At 38.5% G+C, this 22469-nt stretch overlaps 1 protein-coding gene across 9 annotated transcripts in view; it reads left to right on the top strand.

The window, feature by feature from the left end:
- The first annotated feature begins 1095 nt into the window (after nt 1-1095).
- The window catches only part of LOC144617055 (uncharacterized), a 65995-nt gene continuing 44621 nt past the window's right edge, over nt 1096-22469 (top strand). For 7 of the 9 annotated variants that reach the window (XR_013557053.2, XR_013557056.1, XR_013557057.1 and 4 more), the window contains exon 1: nt 1096-1169. Coding sequence is in view for 3 of the 9 variants with exons in the window: in XM_078450595.2 (XP_078306721.1) it covers nt 1160-1169 (10 nt within the window). In the remaining 6 variants the exon portion in view is untranslated. Of the gene's footprint in view, nt 1170-20896; nt 21022-22469 lie in introns of all 9 variants that reach the window. The other 2 variants (XR_013557055.2, XR_013557058.1) reach the window with 2 other exon arrangements.

The following is a 22469-nucleotide window of genomic DNA, read 5'->3' as shown; positions in this document are numbered from 1 at the left end:
TAGTTATTGGTTGAGTAGATAAGTCATTAGTTCTGGACCTCAGCAATAATATGAGAAGTCTAGATTTGATGTTGAACAAAATTAGGATTCACGAAGACCTTGGGGCAGAAAGAAATCTCTTCTCTCCCTCTCTCTCTGTACACTTTCTCCCTGTGTGTTTCTAAGAGAACACCACGACAGCATGTTTTCATATATTGTTTCCTCTTCCTTGTGGCCTCCCGGTCAAATAGTGTATTTTTTTCTCTCATCAAGCATCCGTGGAGTGAACAACCATAATTAATGTTCGGCTGGAACCAAAAAGTGTAACATTTGCTGTAAGATAAAAATTCTGCCACAGAGTTGGATCTCTCTAGACACAAAACGGCTTCTAATTCAGGCTGTTATTGAAGTAAGGGTTGAAAACAATGCAAATTAACATTGACCCACAGACATATTTTGCTTGGCATGAATATTATTTGAAAAACCTTGGTTGTGAATATATTTAGACAGAACATATGCTTCCGATTTCACCATAATCTTCACCTTACCCTAATCACTTAGCCTCAATCACTGAATTGCTTCAGTCCCTAAATTTATTTGCCTGGCCACTGAAGACATGAATAGCAAATTCTAGTTAAAGGCTCAAGTGATCTTCCTTCTTCTTTACAGTTAATCCCTTTAAAATCAGTTTAATGAATACAAAATAGTTTAAAAAAAAAAAAACAAAATATGCTGCTAGAGGCACAGGAGAACTTAATGGGGATAAAACTTGAGGTCTCTCCCTAAAATCATACTATCTTACAGAATCGTACTAAACTATTGTTTAAACATTGCTATTCTGTGCTATTTTGTGGTATAAACTAAACTCTGCTTAGAATAGACACTTGGGTTTGAGATCTCTTTTTGACACTTACTACCTGAGTGACCTTCGTCAATCACAGTGTTACTTAATCTTCACAAATAATGCTTTCATCATCCGTGGGACGAATAGTTAAGCGAGTAAAGTGTTGAGGAAAAGCAAACGGAAGACTGGGGAGGGAACAGGGCCCCTACCTGACAAAGCTTCAGAACTGACACTAAAGGGAGCCATTGTGATGTAAACGAAGCCCTGAAAGAGAACACAAGCATTCTTGGAGTCTGTGGTGAGAGGCAGACCAGTCAGGGATATAAACATCAAGGCATGGGCAGAGGTAAGGAGGTTTTAAAATAAATTGAGGAGGGGCACCTGGGTGGCTCAGTGGATTAAGCGTCAGACTCTTGGTTTCCGCTCAGGTCGTGATCTCATGGTTCGTGAGTTTGAGCCCTGCATCAGGCTGTGTGCTCACAGTGCGGGGCCTGCTTGGGATTTTCTTTCTCCCTCTCTCTTTGCCCCTCCCCTGTTCGTGCTCACTCTCTCTCTCCCTCTCTCTCTGTCTCTCTCTCTCTCTCTCAAAATAAATTTAAAAACTTTAAAAACCTTTAAAGGAAGAGCAGCTAGAGATTGGAAAAACCAGGAGACAGCAGTAATAGGAAGACAGTGGCAGTGAAAACTAGGAAGGAAGTGTTGAGCCTTATTAAATGTTCCCCAGCAGTCAAACCAGAAGAAGAACAGGAAGTTATGTTCTCCTGAGAAGAGAGTGGTAATGAGATCCAGGTAACACACGGTGAAGGTGGGATTGAATTAGAGACAACAAAAATATAGGAAATCTCCCCAAAATCCAGTAAGAAAAGGAGAAAGATAAAAAGTTGTAGCAAGAAATGTGGGCTTATGAAAGGTTTACTTAATGGAAGAAATTATGTACATATAGTTGCACATAAACAAAATAAAACAAAACAGGGGCACCTGGGTGGCTCAGTCGGTTAAGCATCCGACTTCGGCTCAGGTCATGATCTCACAGTCTGTGAGTTGGAGCCCCACGTTGGGCTCTGTGCTGACAGCTCGGAGCCTGAAGCCTGCTTCAGCTTCTGTGTTTCCCTCTCTCTGACCCTCCTCACGTTCATGCTCTGTCTCTCTCTGTCTCAAAAATAAATAAACATTAAAAAAAATTTTAAACAAAACAGTTTCTTCCCTTACTCCCATACTCACAGACTTCTGACACCATAGGTACACGTTTTCGTCACCAGGCAACTCTGACTCTAACTACTAGGAGTTAGCTAGCATAGGGTCCAGAGGTTAAGGGCTCAGGACCCCCGCTTCAGACATCAATCTCAATAGTAGGTCCTCAGTTTACTTACAACTTCTGTCTGACTTGGCTGTACATGATTATGTGTATATGTATATGTATATGTATATGTATATGTGTATGATGTATGATTATGCATGTTAGATATGTTCACTAACCCAGACCTTTCTCAACCCTATCCTTCCGAGATTTTTATGGAGCCGTCACCATTAACTCAGTCTCCAGCCCCCTTCTCTTCATGGAGGATGGGAAGTGGTAAAAAGGTCCAAGCTTCTACTTATAGTTTAGTTTTTCTGGCAATTAATTTCCGTCCTAAAGGCTATCCTGGGACCCACTGAGAGTCACCTCATTAGCATAAAAGACTCCTATCACTTAGAAAATATCAAGGGTTTTAGGAGCTCTGTACCAGGAACTGGGGGCAGAGAGCAGTCCATATTTTCTCTTATTTTACAACAGTTTAATGAGGACAAAGAGCACTTAGAAAGGAAAGTTGGAAGATGAGGAGAAAGGGAGGATAACTGGCACATGGAGGTGCATCCGGAACACTGGTGGACAGATTGAGTTGAGATTGAAAGAGACATTATTTCCGTTCTAGCAGAAACCAACAAGGCAAGTATGGATTTAGATTCAACTAAATTTGTAACAGGAGCACAGAAAGTTAGAAACATTCTCAGTGATTCAGAAGAATAACTATTCCACTGAGTGTGAACCAAAACAGAAGAAGAGTCAAAACTGACTAAGGAAATGAAGATTGATTTCTACTCAATGATAAAAGGCCACAAACTGGTAGTGGTGCCCGTAATGGTGAGATATTTTCCAGGAACATTTGTAATCGTGGAGAAGGTAAATTACTATATTAACTCATGGTTGGAATTTTGACAGTTGACTTGGATGGAATGGCAAAAGAGCCATTGATGAGGGAATGGGGAAAGGATTAATTAAGATAATGTACCAGATGCATTCAATCTGGCGAGTGAAGGAAGTGCGGACATGAGGAGGCTGAATGTTTGTCTTAACAGACTGGAAATCCTAAGGGTAATTGAGTTAGGAATCGGAAGCATAGGAACATAGGAAGTATTAAGAGAGTCAGATATTTAAATTTAAAACTTTCCAAGGTGAAGCGGTTGTGAATATCATCTGGTGGTATTTCTTTAAGTGGGTTTAAGATCTCCAATGAAGTAGAGGGGGTGAGGTAGTTGAAAACTGAGAAACTAGGTTTTAGGGTTTTGTTTTGTTTTTGCTTTGTTGTTTTGTTTGGGATGGCTTGCCAACACAAATGAAATCCTCCAGGAAAATAAAAGCACTTGAGAGTTGACGGAAAATTGAGCCGGGTTCCATATTTTCCAGTACATCAAGAAGGAGTATCTAAGAGATAGCAGATGACAGAAATTAGGAATGAACCAGGTGTGATAGATACAAATGACATAAATCCAAAAGACCAGAGACTTTAGAAGTGGCGCTGTGAAAGCTTATGAACTCCAGTCTCGATTCCTAAATCTAAGGATGTTAAAAAACGAGCCACGGATGAATAGCTATTATATGTATACATCTGTATAAGCTTTAGTTAAGGTACAAATTGAAAGAATTCTGGATGGTGGCAGTAAGCAGGGCACTTGTGATGGGCACTGGGGGGTGTATGGAAGTGATGAATCACTAAATTCTGCACCTGAAACTAATACTACACTGTATGTTAACTAACTGGAATTTAAATAAAAATGTGAAACTAATAATTAATAATAATAATAATAATTTTTTTATTTTTAAAAAGGAGCAAGTTTTTATTGAGTGATTACTATGAATCAAGTTTATACTGAGAACTTCATACAATAACTTAATTTTAGCCTTTCAAAAACCCTCTAAAGTGACTAACAGTATTATACCCATTTTACAGATGAGAATAGTAAACTCAGAGAGATCACATAAAGACCCCAAAGTGCAAAAGTGGTGGAACCAACATTTCAAACTGAGCAGTTTAAGTCCAAATTGTGCTCACTAAACCTTTTTTCTATTCTGATTCTCAAGCTAACAATAATAAAAAGTAGTCTATCTGCCTTGGAAGGAAGATTCTAAAAGACAAAGAGGAACAATTTGGAAACTATATTAGTTAGGTTATGCTGAGGTAATAAGCCCCAAATCTCAGGAAACCCACAAAGGTTTATTTCTCCTTCCCATTATAGGTTGATTATGATTTGCCTAGGGATTCATTTCCCATGAGTGGGCTCATGGATATGCCAATCTCTAGAATATTGTTCTCTGATGTTGCAGAGGAAACACTTCTGGACCAACTTGCACCTACAGTGAATTGCTTTCCCTGAGAAGTAGCACGTGCTACCTCTCCTCATGTCTCATTGGTCACACAGTCATATGACTAATAACAAGTGACTAAAAAGTACAAACATGTGACATGACCTGAAGGCAAATAACTTGAAACACTAGGAAATACGTAAGAGTGATTACTGCAGAAACGAAGAGAGAGGTACTAGCTACTGTCCCTTATCTCCTGTGTGATATAGAAAATAATGAGTAAATTGACATCAGGATCAGTCTGTGAGAAGGGATATATGCTTGAAATAACTTACTCTTTCGGTGGTGATCAAAGACCACAGAAACTCAGAGCTGTCTAAAAGAAATCAACCCTTGATGAGAATTAAGGGCATACATAAGCAAAGTCAAAACACAATGCCTGGCACATAGTCAAGGGCTCGGCAGATGTTGTCAATTATTTATGAATTGCTAAGAGATAAGCAAATTACAATGTTTTAAAATAAATGTTTATGTTCCAGTCTTTTTTAATAAGTGAGATTGGTAACTTCTCACCAAGAACTTAGAACAGTTCACTGTTATAACCAGTTTATTATTACATATTAATTAAGTTGCCAGGCATATCTTTCTCTTTATTGTCACAACAAAACTTTTTTTAAGAGTTATCTGTGGGGGCGCCTGGGTGGCTCAGTCAGTTGAGCGTCCGACTTCAGCTCAGGTCACGATCTTGCGGTCCGTGAGTTCGAGCCCCGCATCGGGCTCTGGGCTGATGGCTCGGAGCCTGGAGCCTGTTTCAGATTGTGTCTCCCTCTCTCTCTGCCCCTCCCCCGTTCATACTCTGTCTCTCTCTGTCTCAAAAATAAATAAATGTTAAAAATAAAAATAAAAATAAATAAAAAAAATAAAAAAGAGTTGTCTGTGTTCATGTCCCACTTCTTCTCCTTTTCACTGTTCAACCATCTGTACTCTAGCGTCCTCTCCCTACCTTCACTCAGGGTGTTGTCAGTGACCTCCTAGCCAGAACCAATGCCAATGTATACTTTTAGCTCTTTCCCATTTTATCTCCATCTTTACAAAGCCAAATTAATTTTCCCATAATATCACATTTTCTTCAGTTATTGTATGCTTTTCTGGCTCCTTAATAGGCTTCTCTTCATTTGCCTCTTCTTATATTAGTGGTCCTTCCATTTCATCCTTAGCCCCTTCATCCCTCATAATTCCTTGATCTTATATATTCTGTGTCGTCAACTGCAATTTATATAATAATTCCCAGAGACACGGTTCCAGGCCACATTCCCCTTATCATAAAACTATCTATCAGATATCTTCCTTGGGATATTCCACAGGCTGTTCACATTTAGGAGGTGCCTAAAAGTAAACTCACCATTTTGCTCTGTAATTCTACCTTTTCCATTCTCTGTATCTGGACTATAAAAATGTGCGAAGTGTCAAGAATTGAGGCTGAATGGAAAGCATGAGCCAGATAACAAAAGATCTATTACGTTAGATTGAATCATATGAAATTGCTGAATTCAATCAGTTTTGATCTGCAAAAATGGCATCTTCTTCAACAGAGAAACTGCACTTCACTCCAAGGGCGATGGGAATTCACGGGATCATTTTTTGTGTGAGAGTGATATCATCTGATTTACATTTTAGACAGAACCGCTGGTGTCAGCACAGAGAACAGTTTGGGGAGAAGTAAGACTAATGGAAAGAGTATCAGTTAAGAAACTATGATGTGATCCGGACAGGTGTGGCTCTGGTTATAGAGTGAAATGAAAATTCTGAAGATGTTTAGGAGGTAGAATTGACAGAACATGGCAGTTAGCCATGGAAGGGGAAGTAGGGAAAGAAAACATATGAGAATGATGGAAGATTAAAGGATTCAGCACCCAAAAGGATGTTGTTGCCATTCACTGAGCTACGGGATATTACAGAAACAAGTTTAACATTGAAGATCAAAAAGCTCGTTATTAGCCATGATGGATTTGAAGTGGACATTTTTATTAAGGAGTTGGATATAAGGATCTGAAATTGGTATAGAGAGACCTGAAATGGTATAGAGAGACCTAGAACCTGAGATCCACACGATTCTTATTACTCAGCCATTCACACATGGAGAAACTGAAATGAAAAGAACAAATCCTGGCTGCTTCTTTATCCGATGGTGGCTGGGTATGCAAGGCAAGCCCACTTTGTCCGTGCAAAGGTGGTCAAATCGATTCAGGTGTTGCAAGACAGGACCACGTCGTTCTTGCTGCAATGCGATCATCCTGCCTCTGGCCGTTGGGGCTCACTAACGATCTCATCATTCCGATAAGTGATTTCTCCATCAGTGGCAATAGAGAGAGGTCTTCACTGCAATATTACTCCTTCGTGGGTCATAAAAAAGGACATTTCTGTCCCTTATCGAAATGTAACAGAGGCAATTAAGTGTCCTTTCTCGATAGTGTGATTGCTTCCCTTCTCTGGTAGATTCCAAGTGGCTTAAAGGCAGTGATCTCATCTAAATCCTCATACCTAGCAAATTAGAATACATCACATAAAAAGTTATTGGATTAGGTTAACCCCACAAATGATGTAACATATTCAGGTAAATACTGAATACTTACTTTACAAATGGGAAAGGGCAATTTTAACAGCCATTAGAAGTAGAGATATGGACTCATTTTTCTGTTCATGATGCATGTAAAATTTGAGTAAAGGAAGTATCACATTTGTTGCCTGTTTGGTGTCAGATCCATTTCTTATCCTCCCCCTGCTAACCCTCATGTCATAGGGTATGTTATTTCAGGCTTCCCCAGCAACTGGTTTCTAGTAGGTTCAACTCATGGGAGGAACTGCTGGGAAACTGGGCACCGGAGTACAGGTCAGGGTGTGCTGCTTCTTCTTCTTCTTCTTCTTCTTCTTCTTCTTCTTCTTCTTTCTTCTTTCTTCTTCTTCTTTCTTCTTCTTCTTCTTCTTCTTCTTCTTCTTCTTCTTCTGTGTCTTTGTCTTTGTCTTCATCCTGTCTTCTTTCTCTCACTCTCCCCTCACCCCTCTCGGCTATTGATGACGTTCCCAGCAGTAGACACTTTTCTTCCGTGGCTCTGAGACCGTGACTCCAGTTCCTTTTGGATAGCCCCTCCTGTAGTGTCCCCCCTTTTCTACCAGGTAGACTCAGATCTTGGGCTCTGTTACTCTATCTCCTATTTTTGTCTCCCCAGCCCTGCACATGCAGAAGCTTCCTGGTGTGGCTATTGTCTAGGTTGCCCCTCCTTGTCTTTTTCACTTGTGCAGTACTTGTATAACTAATTACTTGGATCAACCATTCTGTTTGAAACATCTAGGGCATTTTCTGATTTTCTCTTGATATTTTACAAACTTACAAACAGGCTGCTCATGTGCTCACTTTCAAAATAAACATTAAAAAAAGAAAGAAAGAAAAAAGGGAGCCTCGGTGACTCAGTCAGTTGTGTCTGACTCTTGATTTCAGCTCACGTCATGACTTCAGGGTTCATGAGAGTGAGCCCGTGTTGGGTCCTGTGCTTGGGATTCTCTCTCCCCTGTCTCTCTGCCCCTCCTCCTTCTCTCACTCTTTCGCTCTGAAAATAAATAAATAAACATTAAAAACAAAGAAATATAAAAAAGGCTAAATCAATCTGAGGAATACTGATGAATCGATTGATGGAAGTAGAGACTAGATTAAGACAAGTAGCTGTCCCAGTGTTCTGCAGTGATCCAATCACACCTACATTTTTTTGGTTTGGTTCATTTTAAGAAGAATATATTGAAGCAGAGTGTCCAGTGTCCACTGACTCTGGTAATGAAGGATATAGACATCACAACAGGAAGCAGAATAAAAGGTCTTGGGGTGTGATATAAGAACAATATTTACTATTGAAGGTGGGTCACACTGAAGAAGAAACAAATGTAGTTTATATTGCTCCATGGGGAGAAATAAAGTGAATCAGATTGTGAATGGACACGAAAGAAAAATCTTTTGATAAACAAAAGTAAATGGACTCCTTCATGAAGTCTGAGTTGTCAGTCACTGAAAATGGCCAACCATAAGAGGTAGGGCTATTATCAAGAGATGTCCTAGTGTGCGTCTGTACTGGATGACATATAAAATCTTTTCTAAGTTAGAAAGTACATGGCATTCAACACCAACGGTATGACCCATGAAGGGAACAATTGATAAGCTGTTAAAATTAAAAACTTCTGCTCTGAAAAAGACAACATCAAGAGAATGAGAAGATAAGGTACAGACTGGAAGAAAACATTTGCAAAAGACCTACCTGATAAAGGGCTCTATCCAAAATATACAAAGAGCTCTCAAAAATTAACAATAGGAAAATGAACTACCTGATTTGAAAATGGGCCACAGACCTTAACAGACACCTCACCAAAAAAAAGGTATACAGATTGCAAACAAGTCTATCAAGAGATGCTCCACATCATATGCCATCAGGGAAATGTAAATTAAAGCAATGATGAGATACCATTACACTCCCATTAGAATAGCCCAAATCCAAACTACTGACAGCACTAAATGCTACAACACCAAATGAGAAGGTGGAGTAATAGAAATTCTCATTCATTGCTGGTGGGAATGGAAAATGGCATGGTTACTTTGGAAGATAATTTGGTGATTTCTTATATAAACTAAACATACTCTTAACATACAATCCAGCAAGGACACTTCTTGATATCTACCCAAAGGAGCTGACAACTTGCATCCATACAAATCCTTGCACATGAGTGTTTATAGCAGCTTTATTCATAATTGCCAAAACTCGGAACCAGTGAAGATGAATTGTGGCACATACAGACAACAAGATATTATTCAGCACAAAAAAAAAAAAAAGAGAGAGAGAGAGAGAGGAGAGAGGGAAAGAGACAGCTATCTAGCCTTGGAAAGACATGGAGGAGACAATACATATTCCTAAGTGAAAGAAGTCAATCTACAAGGGTTACATACTGTATGATTCCAACTTATATGACATTCTTGAAAAGACAAAGCTATGGACATGGTAAAAAGATCAATAGTTTCTGAGGGTTGGGGATAGGGAGGGATGTCTAAGTGGAGCATAAGAATTTTAAAGCAGTGAAAATACTTTGTATGATACTATAATGATGGGTACATATCCTCCTATATTCATCCAAACCTAAAGACTGTATAAAACCCAGCAAGTCCTAATGTAAACTATGGACTTTCAATGATTATGATGTGTCAGTGTAGGTTCATCAATTTTAACAAAGGTACCACTGTGGTGGGGGATGTTGTTAATGAGGGAAGCTATGCATGTGTAAGGTTAGGACGTATATGGAAAAAATCTCTGAACCTTCCTCTTTTTGTTTTTTTAATTTTTTTTTTTTTAACGTTTATTTATTTTTGAGACAGAGAGACAGAGCATGAACGGGGGAGGGTCACAGAGAGAGGGAGACACAGAATCTGAAACAGGCTCCAGGCTCTGAGCTGTCAGCACAGAGCCCGACGCGGGGCTCGAACCCACGGACCATGAGATCGTGACCTGAGCCGAAGTCGGACGCTTAACCCACCGAGCCACCCAGGCACCCCTCTGAACCTTCCTCTTAATTTTGCTGTGAACCTAAAACTGCTGTAAAAGATGAAAGTATTAAAAAAAAAAAGTACATGGCTTACCCAGGTCTCTGCAACCAGACCAACTAAAATAGCAGAATGAGAACACAGTATCTCTAAATCAAAAAAGGCCTAAAATTTCTTCAGTTTGAAGATACTTATTCAAGTCAGTAAAATTCAAGGCCATCCACCCATTTCCAAAGCACCTCATAGTTGGCAACTTACATTTGCAAGGCTAAGATATGGCTTCTTTTATCTCATTTCCTCTCAAAATAGGCTCTGACGATTTGTGGTGTGTTATTTAAGTGGAAATTATCAAGAAGGCTGCTATTTCAATAGGATTGATACTTGCCCATCTGGGTAAATCCATATCACAACAGTTCTCTGATAGACATATTTTTATATAAAACCCAAATCTTGTTTTACCTCTACAGATTTTCTTCACCTCGCTTTCTCCTTGATTTTATCCCAAGTATTTTGAAAATGTTCCAATTTTGACATCAGTCCAATTGCAGAGAACTCTAGCATAAAATGAAGAAAGACACATGAAAAGAACAGCATTAACCATATAAAACATATTCATGCTACATTTGTAAGGCAATCAGAGAAAACATGCTTATATACCCAAGATATGCAGTCTTACATGTGCAACAATCTATCTGATGAATAAATATTTCATTTATATATGCTGATCAACTAACTATATTTTCTTTTTAATAATAACTAGAACTCAGATGCCATTTAATTGCTATATATTTCCATGATTGACTCAAAAATCCTTATGTATCAATTGCAATGAACATAGTTATTTATATCTATTTTTCTTGATACCTTCATTATAAATATGTTTCTTCTTTGGGTCCAACCCACTTATAAAAATAAAGTATTTCTATCCGCTGCATATAATGTTGGATGATAAAATCACCCCTAAAACTCAGTGGCTTAAAATAATGAGTGTGCACTCAGCTTACAAGCCTTCAGGTGAGCAGATCGGCTAAACTTGGCTGGTTTGGGTTCACTTGGGCTCTCATGTATCTGATGGTTAGCTGGCTATAGACCCAGCTGTGACGAGGCCATCTTTCTTCCATCATTTAGCAAGGTGGCTTGAGCATAGTCTAAAGGCAAAAGCTGGGAAGAAAGTATAGAGCTCTGCAAATGCCTTTCCAAAACTCCCTTGCTTCAAGTTTACTGCCAATACGTTGGCCAAAAATGTCACATGCCCTACACAGAGGTGGTGTAATGGATACAGCCAGTAGCTGTGGGGATGGCATAGCTGGATAAATTGGGGCCATTGATGGCACGTAAAATGAATAAAGAAAATATTCCTGCGACATCTAGGTGGCTCAGTCGGTTCAGGGTCCAACTCTTGATTTTGGCTCAGGTCATGATTTCACAGTTTGTGAGTTCGAGCCCCACATCGGGCTCTGCACTGATAGGGTGGATCCTGTTTGGGATTCTCTCCCTCTCTCTCTCTTCCTCTCTCTCTGATCCTCTCTCACTGGTTCTCTCTCTCTCTCTCTCTCTCAAAATAAATAAACTTAAAACAAGAGAAAATATTCCTAAGTGCACAGTTTATGCCATTGTACATGTGTAATAACATATCTAATAAAATCCCTTTCTCTGTGCTGATCCACATGCTAAGTGTTTCTATTGAGCAATAAATTAAAAACTTAGATGCCATCTATTTACAACCTTTTTCTTGACTTAAACTTGAAAATGGTCCAAACTGACCATTTGCTGGTGTGCTTATTTACATTTATTCTACTTGATGTCTTGATTATAATAGTCTCTTCACTTTTGGCCCAACGACTAAATAAAACTACAAACCCCTTCCTGGAGCTTCTGTCCTTGACCTGAGGTGCTATTTATTTCCATGAGTCCAAATGCAAAAATGCAAAATTTAAACATATCAAATTATCTGTAGTCCATAGGTGGGTCTTTGGCAAACATAAGGCAGCAATTTAAGGATGTCTGTGGAAATAATTACTGCTGACTGAATACAGAGAATTATTTATCATCAGCGCTTGCTTTCTGTTCTTTATCTCCTCCTTCTCAGGAATAAGAGATCACTGTTTTGTAGCCATATCTGAAAAAGACTAATAGTCATGAGCCCTGACCCCTTTACCAAATAAGTTAATTTTTTTTTAAATTGTAGAATAAGCAATCCAAGTTGCTTTTGTCTTCTATTGAGCCATAATTTTATTAAGGGTTTATATAAACCTGTGCCTTCGCAAACCTCTGAGGTAATTTTATATATTACTATATACAATCATCTATATATAATATAATATAATTAATATAATATAATATAATATAATATAATAAAGTTATATTATAAAAAGTAGGCAAATTAGTATTATTAAAGGTCTTCTCCCCCCCTTTTCAAAGATGCTCTTTGGAGAAGAGGCTAGCTACTATAGTAGATAGAAACCAAAAGACTATTTCATGTGAAATTTCCCTTTTGCTTCATTTTCCTGGATTCAAAAGGACAGTCATACATTGGCATGAATGTCACTTGTCTCATTACAAATAAGTATCCAAACAAATGAGCACATTTTAAAACAACAAAGAGTGTACAAAAGTTCAGTCTTCTGGAAAATGTTTGAAAGATACTGTGGATTTTTCCATTTACAAAAGTCTTATTGTTATTTTCCTTTCCACTTCTGTTCTTCATTTGAATGACTTCCCGACAATTCAATGACTCAAGGTGCCAAAACGTTGATGCTAATAATTCTCAAGTATCTTCTCTTGCTTTTCAATAAAAGATGGTTAGTACATAGAAAGGTACTTGGTTTCATGTGAACCTTGTATTCAGATTCTGAACTACAAATCCTTAATTTTGGTGAACCTATTTTATGAATGTATGGTGCATGGCAGTTATAGGAATTGAAGTGCAGGAGAAATAGGACATAGTATTTAGTTTGTACTCTCAGATCAGTTAAACCCAAGAAAGTACGATCAGTTCAACCTGGGTCTCACAAAGATTGCTGGGAAACCTTCTATAAGCCCTAGTTTCCTCATCTGCTTATAATTTTTATAACTATAGCCATGACATAACTGTCCCAAAAAAGCTTACAAAAAAAAAAAGTTCATAGAAAATCATTCAGTAAAGGACATTATTTTGTGATGTAAATCCCCAATCTCCTTTTGTAAATACAGATTTTTGCAATGCGAATTCCCTAAAATGAGGCACACCTATATTTCTAGAATAAACAACCACAGAACTTCCTTAGTTTACGGGCCGAAAATATAAAAGTAAAGGTGTTTTTGTCCCCCTGGCACAGATGCTTTAAGCTTTAAAAGAACCTCCTATTTCCTAATCCTTCTCTCCATATTCTTGCCAAGCTTTCTGGAAATCTGAGTTTTGGACACCCTCCAATACCACATCTCATCCATATGCCTGCCCCAGAGGAAGACATTCTGCAGGCTCTTTCCTTCACTCTATGAATGATTCATGTGTTAAGATCTTAAATACTAGCTGAAGCAAGGACCTTAATGGCTTAAAAACCTGATCTGACGTCAAGGAAATGTGCTGTTTTAGTGACATGCTCCCAAGGCTGGTTGTTTATCCCTGTTCAATCCAATCAGAGGGCCCTTTATTGGGCAAGGAGAAGGCTTGACAGCGTCCCCTTCTTGAGATCTTTTCTGAAGCATTTCTGATGAGCACCTCAGCTCTGATATCAAAGTGAAGGAACGGACTTTTCCTGACAACAATATATTTAAGTTTACACTAGAAAAAGTAAGTGGAAAGTTAATTCTGTAATTTTCCTCCAAGAAAAATCAGCCATACTGAAAACTCACTTTCACCACCTACAGCAAGTTCAAGAATTAAAATGCCTCCAGGGAGGAGATGCTAACTAAAACAAGCTAGCAGATAAATGGAAATGCTCAAACTAGAGTGAACGTCCAGTGAGAAAGGAGGCCACAGTTCGGGGGGGGGGGGGGGGGGGTGTTTCAGTGACCACGCAGAACCAGGGTTTCTGGGACTTCCAGAATGTGATTGGAAACCAGAAATCTTTATTCTTCTGTGAAATCTCCTAATTTTAAACATTAACGATTAATTCAGACAAATGTAAACACCGGATAAGCCAAACATACACATCAATAAGCCAGACGTGGCCTAAATTGCCAAGTTTGCAAGCTTTGGCCAACAGCTCTACTTCCCGTTATTTTATGTGAAAGTGTTTAAACACTGGGGAGAAAAATAAAATGGAATTTAGATGCTTTAAAATACCAGTAACACTCTTGTCCCATGACTATGAGACAAGAAAATAATTTCACTTTATGGAATGCAGGAAGAGTATGGAGCTTTAGTGATAGCTGGTTATGAGCTGAAACACAGGCTCAGCCATCTCCTGGCTGTTCAGAACTACAGGATGTTACCTAAACTCTCCAAACTTCATTTTGTGAAATGACAATATTCACTTCATGCAGTTGTTAGAAGAAGATAGGGTGCTGTTTACATGAATTTCATAATTACCTAGTTACTAGCACGTGGAACTATTCGCATTAGTACGATTTGGATAATCATTTAAATAATAAACCTATCTAGGTTATTTAGGAAGCTGATTATGTTAGCAAGTATTACCAAACCAAATAATAGACACAGTTCCAGTTCTAGTACTTTTAATCATTAAAGTAATCCTATGAAGTAGGTTCTGTTTTCCACATCACTTTGCACATACGGAAACAGGCCAAGTACGGCTGATTAAACATACCCCAAATCACACAAATAATAAAGGGAAAGGTGGAGGCAGGGCATGAGTAAACAAAGGTGCCGGCCTCCAGCCTCTGAGGTCTTAACCATTACACTAAATTTAAAAAGTATGCTATGTTCAAGTTGATCTTTGAACTTGTTCTATTCAAAATCAGAACAAAACAGACAACAGGTCCGAAATGGAGTCACTTGTATAAGCCCCACATCCACAAACCGAGATTTAATACCCAACTTAATTACAGTTTCAGCCTCCCTCAGGAATGGAATCTTAAACCAGTCAATCTGGAATTACCTGGTCAGCACTAGTAAGGCTATCAGATTGATAGACTCCCTTGTGTCTTCTAAAGAAGGGTGATGACCCTCTCACAAACAATCAGTTCTTCACTAGTAACTTCTTTGTCCTACCTCCTTCTGCCTATAAAAATCTTTCATTTTGAAAAGAAAATTAACATTTATTTATTTATTTTTGAGAGACAGAGAGAGACAGAGCATGAATGAGGGAGGAGCAGAGAGAGAGCAAGGCACAGAATCCAAAGCAGGCTCCAGACTGAGCTGTCAGCACAGAGCCCAACGCAGGGCTCAAACCCATGAACCATGAGATCATTACCTGAGCTGAAGTCGGAACCTTAACCAACTGAACAACCCAGGCACCCCAAGAATCTTTCATTTTTTATAGCTCTTGGAGTTCCTTTCTTCCTGTAGATGGGATGCTATCCAATTCATGAATTGTTGAATAAAGCCAATAAGATCTTTCAAATTTACTCAGCTGAATTTTGTTTTTTAACAGTTCCAAGCTATAAATGTCTTAGAATTCAGAAAGACATTTCAAGAAAGAGGAGATACACTCTTTTCTGACTGCAAAAGACCACCCCAAGAAATTCAATGTAGACATTTCTTTTTTAAACTTGAAAGAAAAATCCAGATTTATTTTAAACAGTGCATGGTAACCTCTGGAATTTACACAAATCTCTCTGTCTCTCTCTTTTAAAATGTGTTTCTGTGACTTCAAATCTCTTGCTTTGGTGTGAATTGAATCATTCTTTATATGACTAATTTGTAATTAGTTAATAGGAATTCTTTGATAATATTTACATATAATTATGATAGGGAAAAGATAAGATAAAATAGGCAGAGAGGGAAAGGTTAGGACCTGAGGATCCTGGGTGGGGAAAAACACCTATATTGGAACAACGCTGGGAGTGTCTGACCTGAGCAAACCTCTCGTAAGGTTTCTCTTAAGAATGTAATGGCCACCGCCTACTTCCCCCTCAGGTTCCCCTCAGGAATTTGACAATCAATAGACCTAGCTAAACCATAAAACTGTTGTTACATGAGGGACAGCATGACCAGAGTCTGATTCCTCACAAAATGGAGTCAGGTCAATCAGGAATGGACAACCTAGCACCTAGAGTTATCAAGCCAGTAAGGGTAGAACCCAAGAAGGAATAAGGGGGAAGGGTTGGGGGTGCTGATCAGAATCTTATAAAACAAGGACCCTTGTTTTGGGGAGCCCTTGTATTGTTGCAGGCATTCACTTTCCAATGTCCCCTCTCTGCAAAGAGAGCTTTCATACTATTCTTACTTTCTAATCTTATACTCTAATAATTTGCCTGCTACTCATTTTGTGTCCACCCCTTCAATCTTCCAAGCAGCGAGAAAATTAATCCTGGGTATTGAGTTAAAAAAAAAAAATCCTGCAACAGAATTAGTTTTATTTAGAAAAAGTACAGGAGTCTGTAAAAAGTGTAGATTATACGTTTACTGAAGGCAGAAGAAAAGTCTTTTTATTTAAATTTACATCATTTAACACTTTGAAAACTTCAGGTATGCTAGCAAGCTTCCATTTCTTCTCTTTTTGCTGTCAGAAACTCAGTCCACCTTTTCCTATTGTGAAAGGGAGGGTGAGTTGATTCCAGCTCCAGAGAGAGATCTTGGTTTGTCCACAAATGGCTCTTCCCTGGTGTTTTCTACTGACTTAGAGGCAGGCCCTTGACCTGAGTTGGCCTAATCATACTAACGGGAAAGACTTGCCTTCTGTGCTTGACGTAAAAGATTTGTCTTGCTGGCTCCTGCTGCTGGGAACAAAGCCTGTGGGGTCAGTTGACATAGGGAACCAACTTCCTCTTGCAACTACAAGAACCAGACTCAGGATGAGGCCAAAACTTACGACAGCAGAGTAGAAGGTCAGAAAGAAGTAAGGTTGTTCATGAAATTATTGGATTAGAATCCACTGATCATCTTGGTTTTTAGTTTTGTGTGGTAATAAATCACCTTACTATTCAGCTTCGTTACTTATAGTGAAAATCATTCTAAAGGATAAGCTATAGTTTTCATATACTGTATAATTCATAAATATTCTAGAATTTTAAACAATTCAATATATTTGTTCATTCTATTAACTCTACCTGTGGGAAACCAAAGAACTCAGAGCTCATGGCTATGGCCTGGTTACCACCATCTTTCTTATGGTCAGATGCAGTCATCGTATGTAAAGGGAGACTAAACAGCCTCTGCAAAGTTAGGATACTAACTTTTAACCTTAGCCAGTGACATGAAGTTTCTCTTCGTTCAAACTGACATACCCAGAATTGTAGCTAATATCGTTTTTCTTGGAGGCAAACATACGTATTTCAGTTAATTAGTAAGTCCCATGAAGTCAGAAATCACATTTGTAAATATTTGTCAAGTGCAGTTAATGTTTTCTCACTCCCATTCAGCTGAGATCAGAAACTAGATAAATTTTCTTAATCTTATGCAAAATAAAGGAAAGAGATATCAAACCAGAAATTATATTAATTATTATCTTTTAGTTTAATCAGTGGTTGTTACCTTTAGTAAGAACAACAGAATTATCTGAAGAGCTTTAAAAAAAAATCTATGCCTTCTCCCCATCCCCAGAAATTTATTTTCTGTTGGTCTGAGATTGGACGTAATATAAGTAGAGGATTGAAGTTCCCAGGTCATTTTAATTGCAGCCCAGGTTATAGAGCAGCAGTATATTTATTTAAGTAGAAATCCCAAAGCTATATTGCTCTTTCTTCTTAAAATGGACCTTCAATAGAGTTTCCATGTACAGTAATACATTTCTATTCTCTATATGTATTTTTCAAAAGACTTAAATAGTTTTTGGTGTGACTGGATCACATTCAAACAATTAGTTATAGCATCTGAGATATTGAATGTTTATTCAAACATCAAAGCTTTTTTCCCCCAATTTTGAAGGTGTAGAAGAAATTCAGAGAAGATTCCATGAAGACTTTTTTTTTTGTCTACAACTGTGTAAATTATTAAAAGAAATGCTTTGCTCATATTCCTGACAAAAATTCAGGAGAACACTATCAATGTAAATAAATGACTCAAGGAAACTGTAGTGCATCTCCTTGGCCTTTGAGATCATCTCCTTCAGTATTTCTCAAAGTGTGGTTTTCAGCCCACTTGTATCAGGTGCCCATGAACATGCAGTTTGGGGACCCCATTCCTGATCTACCGAATCAGAAACTCTGGGACTTGAGCCCAAGAATGACAGTTCCACTGAGACCACAGGTGATTCTACTGTACACTGATGAACTCTGAACCTTGAGACTCATGAGTCCCTATTCAAGAAATTCTTAAAATCTTTCATCTTTTTTATATACTACTTTGGGGCCATTGAGACTCTTACAGTTGATTAGTTATAAAAAAGAAGAAGAAGAAGAGACAGAGAAGAAGAAGAAGAAGAAGAAGAAGAAGAAGAAGAAGAAGAAGAAAGAAGGAGAAGGGACAGAGAAGAAGAAAGAAAAGAATAGAAAAAAGAAAAAAAATCCTTTAATCTTTCATAGATTGGCAGGCATTTGGATGACCTACTCTTTGTGACATCCTCCTCTACATTTAACCACATATACTACATTATGAGAGTACTACACAAATATTTTTAGATAAGTTCCTCAGAAAACAGCCATTTCAGAAAAACACAAAAACACACAAAAAAAACACAAATATTCAGATCATAAGGTTGACATTTGTTTCTTTGAAATGTATGATACACATACAGGCTCTCAAAAACCTTAAAAACTTATCAAAGACCCTACCACGGTAAAATACACTCTTTCAAAATAATCATTAACATTATAACAACCCCACACTTTTCAACTTTGAAAGCACCATGTAAATCATTCCGTGACACCCAAGAATTAAATGTTAGTTTTAGGTTGGTGACATGACTTTTCTCAAATCATGAAGCTGGTGCATAGCAGAGGTGGAGATCCGCATGTTTATGCTTCCTGATAGCTATTCTACTCAAAAGCAACTGTTTTCTCTGTAATCTCTTGTCCAGCTGCCAACGGATTCATTCTGTTCCCACTATGATAGCTTGTCCCCCTCCTCAATACCATGCACCTAAACTTTCCTCCTTATGGGTTTCTCAAAAGCAGGAGTAATAATCACAACTCTCTGACATTTGAACAAAAGGATTCTTACTACCTTTCTCAAAGGACAATTGTTACAACAGGAATGCTTACTGTATAGAAAAGATAACAGTCCATCTCTAGATCTAGCACCTATTTTGCAACCCGCTAAACATTCACGGTTTTCTGTCCCTGTTGCCCCATCACTAGAGACCAGCTTTTGACCCTTCTTGTCAGGAACTCCTTACCATACAATCGTGCAATTGAGTCATTGCACTCCACATAAGGCATCAGCCAAGAGGGCACCAGAGTCCCGGGAAAACTAACCCAGGGTCCTGTCAGCCAGCTTTGAGTCAACCAAAGATATAGACATCTTTATGTAATTGGTATGCCCAAATAGGGACACCTTTTCAGAATTTTTCCATATGCGGGAAGTACCTTTTCCTAAATTGCAGGAAGACATTGTATATGGCTGTGGTGTCCCTGCCTGTGTGCATACCAGAAAGGGGAGGGGCGGGGGGAGGTTAGGGCTTTATGAGATTAAGTTTTGTTTTGTTTACCAGAGATAGTTATACTATAGTTTGTGCAGAGCTGGAAGTCTACAATCAAAATCACATCCAGTTCCTTATTTGTTGCCCAGTCCAAGCTTGTGATGTAGTTGCTTCTTCATTCACTACATTTTACCCTGGGGATAATGAAATCAGCCTTTACCCAACTTTAGGCAGCCATAAAACTGAGATTTGCAGATACCGCTGCAAAGTTACAAGAGCCATGGATGAGAACAGGAGTAAAGAATCTATGTAAGAATAGGAAGCTCTGGGGCTATGTGTTCCCAGATGTTAGTGCCACATGATCCACTTGGGCAGCTTATGAAAAATGCTGATTCCTGGACACCCCAGATATCCTGATTTGGATCTGGGGTAGGGCCAGCTCCATCTCCAGAATTCTGTGAAGGGTAGGGCTTAGGGGAGGCCATCTGGTTGGAAGAGGAAGCTGGGAGCTTTGCCATCAGGCTATGTTTGCAAAGCAAGCACACTCTTTTTAACTTGGTGTGTATGTTACAGAGCAATATCGATATTAAAGTTTCCTAAATACACTTTTATTCACACTTTATGTAAGGATGATTAAATTGGCCATATTAAACGTAATATTTTCACTTGAGAATGGAGGGAGCCAATGGAGCTGAGGGTGGCTACAGCCCTGGGCACTAACTCTGAACGGAGCCCAGCCATCAGCCTTTTCATCCATCACCATAGAAAAGCCTTGTTTTTTGATTCATTCATTCAACAAAATACTGAGTTACCAGTATGCACCAGGCATTGTTCAAGGTCGGTTCTTGAGACACGGTAATAATAATAATTAATAGTAATAATAATAAGGATGATTATCATAATAATAAACTGGCAAAAGTCCTTCCCTGTGGATTATATTTTAGTCAAGGAAAGCAGGCAATAAACAATAAACCCAAGATATCAAAGAGTTCACGGTGTGTTAAAAGATGTTTCTCATCTCTGAGAAACATGATCTTAGCTTCGAAGCTATACATTCCTCAGTGAGACACCCTCCTAATATATATTTAGATTGCTACTAGGGCATTCTCCCAGGAAGCCAAGTTACTAGAGTTAGAGGCAAACTAGATGTACTCCCCTAGGCTTCAAAATGAAAAAAAAATGCTAAGCTTGTGTGAATTTGGAGGGGGACATGTGTGTGTACAAATATAGGTATCAGCTTAAACACCTTGTAGACAACTATTAAGTCTTACATACATCTCTTTCGAATCTAACTCATATATTTTTATACCATACAGCTCTGCCTTTCCAAGGAGTTAAGCAAGTCATGTGGAATCTACGAAGGGACCATTGTGAAATGAGATAGTTCCATGCCGAAGCATTTAGAAAGTTGCCAAACACACATATACAAATTGATACTAGGGTAAAATCACTCAGTCATTCCTTTTCTTATGTAAGAAGATGTGCAATTCATTTAGAAAGCTAAGGAGAGATCAAATGACTTTATACTACTAATTCTATTAATTTAATCACACCAAATGTCAGGACAATGTCATTTAAAACCCTTTAATGATTTTAAAACAAATGGTCCCTGTAGTGGGAAAATAGTTGAACTAACATTGCTAAAATTAATTTAATTTCTTTGGAATTGAAATATTAAACGAGCCCATTCTATCCCATTTACTTTTCAAATAGTGTTAGAAAATACCTGAGGACCTCTGAGCAAAATCTAACAGGATCCTTCGGTCTGTTCATTAATTCAGTGAAACTATAATTGTATGTGAATTTAGTCTTCAGTCAGTTCTATTTGATACATAGAAAAGAGTCTATTATCACTATGTATGTCTCTCTACAACCTTCCTTTGTGAAGATTCCAGACTCGATTTATCAACACCAGAAACTTACTTAGCATGGTTGTGTATTCTATATATATTTTTTCCAACGTTAATGTGAGTCATCATAGCATATCTCCTTAACCATATGTGCTAGAGCTAAGGACAGACAGTTATTTTAATATTCCTGGCCTAGAATCCTTCCCACAACAAACACATTTGATGCTCATACATGGTCCCTTTCTTGCCGACACTCACGCCTGTCAAAATGGCATGGTGCCTACTCAACATATGGACTGCTAGCTTTTCTCACTGGGGCACGGTTGCCAAAGAAAGATGGGTTAAGCTGGGCACCCTGCGAAGCAAAGCAGGTGACAGCTCTCCCATCCTCCATCATGTGGCTACAGCCCCTCTAGCCACATGCCACTTTCTAACCTCTCTTTACAGGAAAAGGAGAGAGATCTTTAACAGTATACCTTTTACTTTCAGACAGTTTCTACTTACTGCCTTTGATCTCACTACCTTTTACTCGAAGTGAGGAAAGCTTTCCTCTGCCAAAAACACACTAAAATTTAAAAATCATTTGGAAGCACAAAGTTGCAAGAAAAGTTGATAGCCAGCAAAGGCACTAAGTATATGTGTGTGCATGCATGCAAGCACACATACGTACACACACATGAGCGCGCGCGCACGCACACACATATACACACACATACACACACACACACGGAATTTTTGTGCTTTCCTCCCCCGGCTTCTCATTTGCCACCTACAATAGACCAGAGCAGGGCAGCAGCAGCAGCACTAAGTATTGCAGAAAGAACTTAGTGATTGTTTAAGTCTTGCACAAATAGAGCTATCTCATTACGTTAATCCAGTGAATCATTTCCTCCCTAACCAGGCTGCATCCTGTTTGGTTTGCAGTTTTTATTTTAAAATTTCCAAATCAATTTTTATTTGTCCAAATGAGTTTGTTTTGGCAATAACAGAAAGTATCCAGTTGCCCCAAACAAAGGCTTTCACTTCATGTCCTTGTGTC

Source organism: Panthera onca, chromosome C1 (genome assembly GCF_046562875.1).
Source record: "Panthera onca isolate mPanOnc1 chromosome C1, mPanOnc1 haplotype 2, whole genome shotgun sequence".
NCBI lineage: Eukaryota > Metazoa > Chordata > Mammalia > Carnivora > Felidae > Panthera > Panthera onca.
The sequence above is the reverse complement of the archived record's forward strand: the minus strand, read 5'-3'. Positions and strand labels throughout refer to the sequence as shown.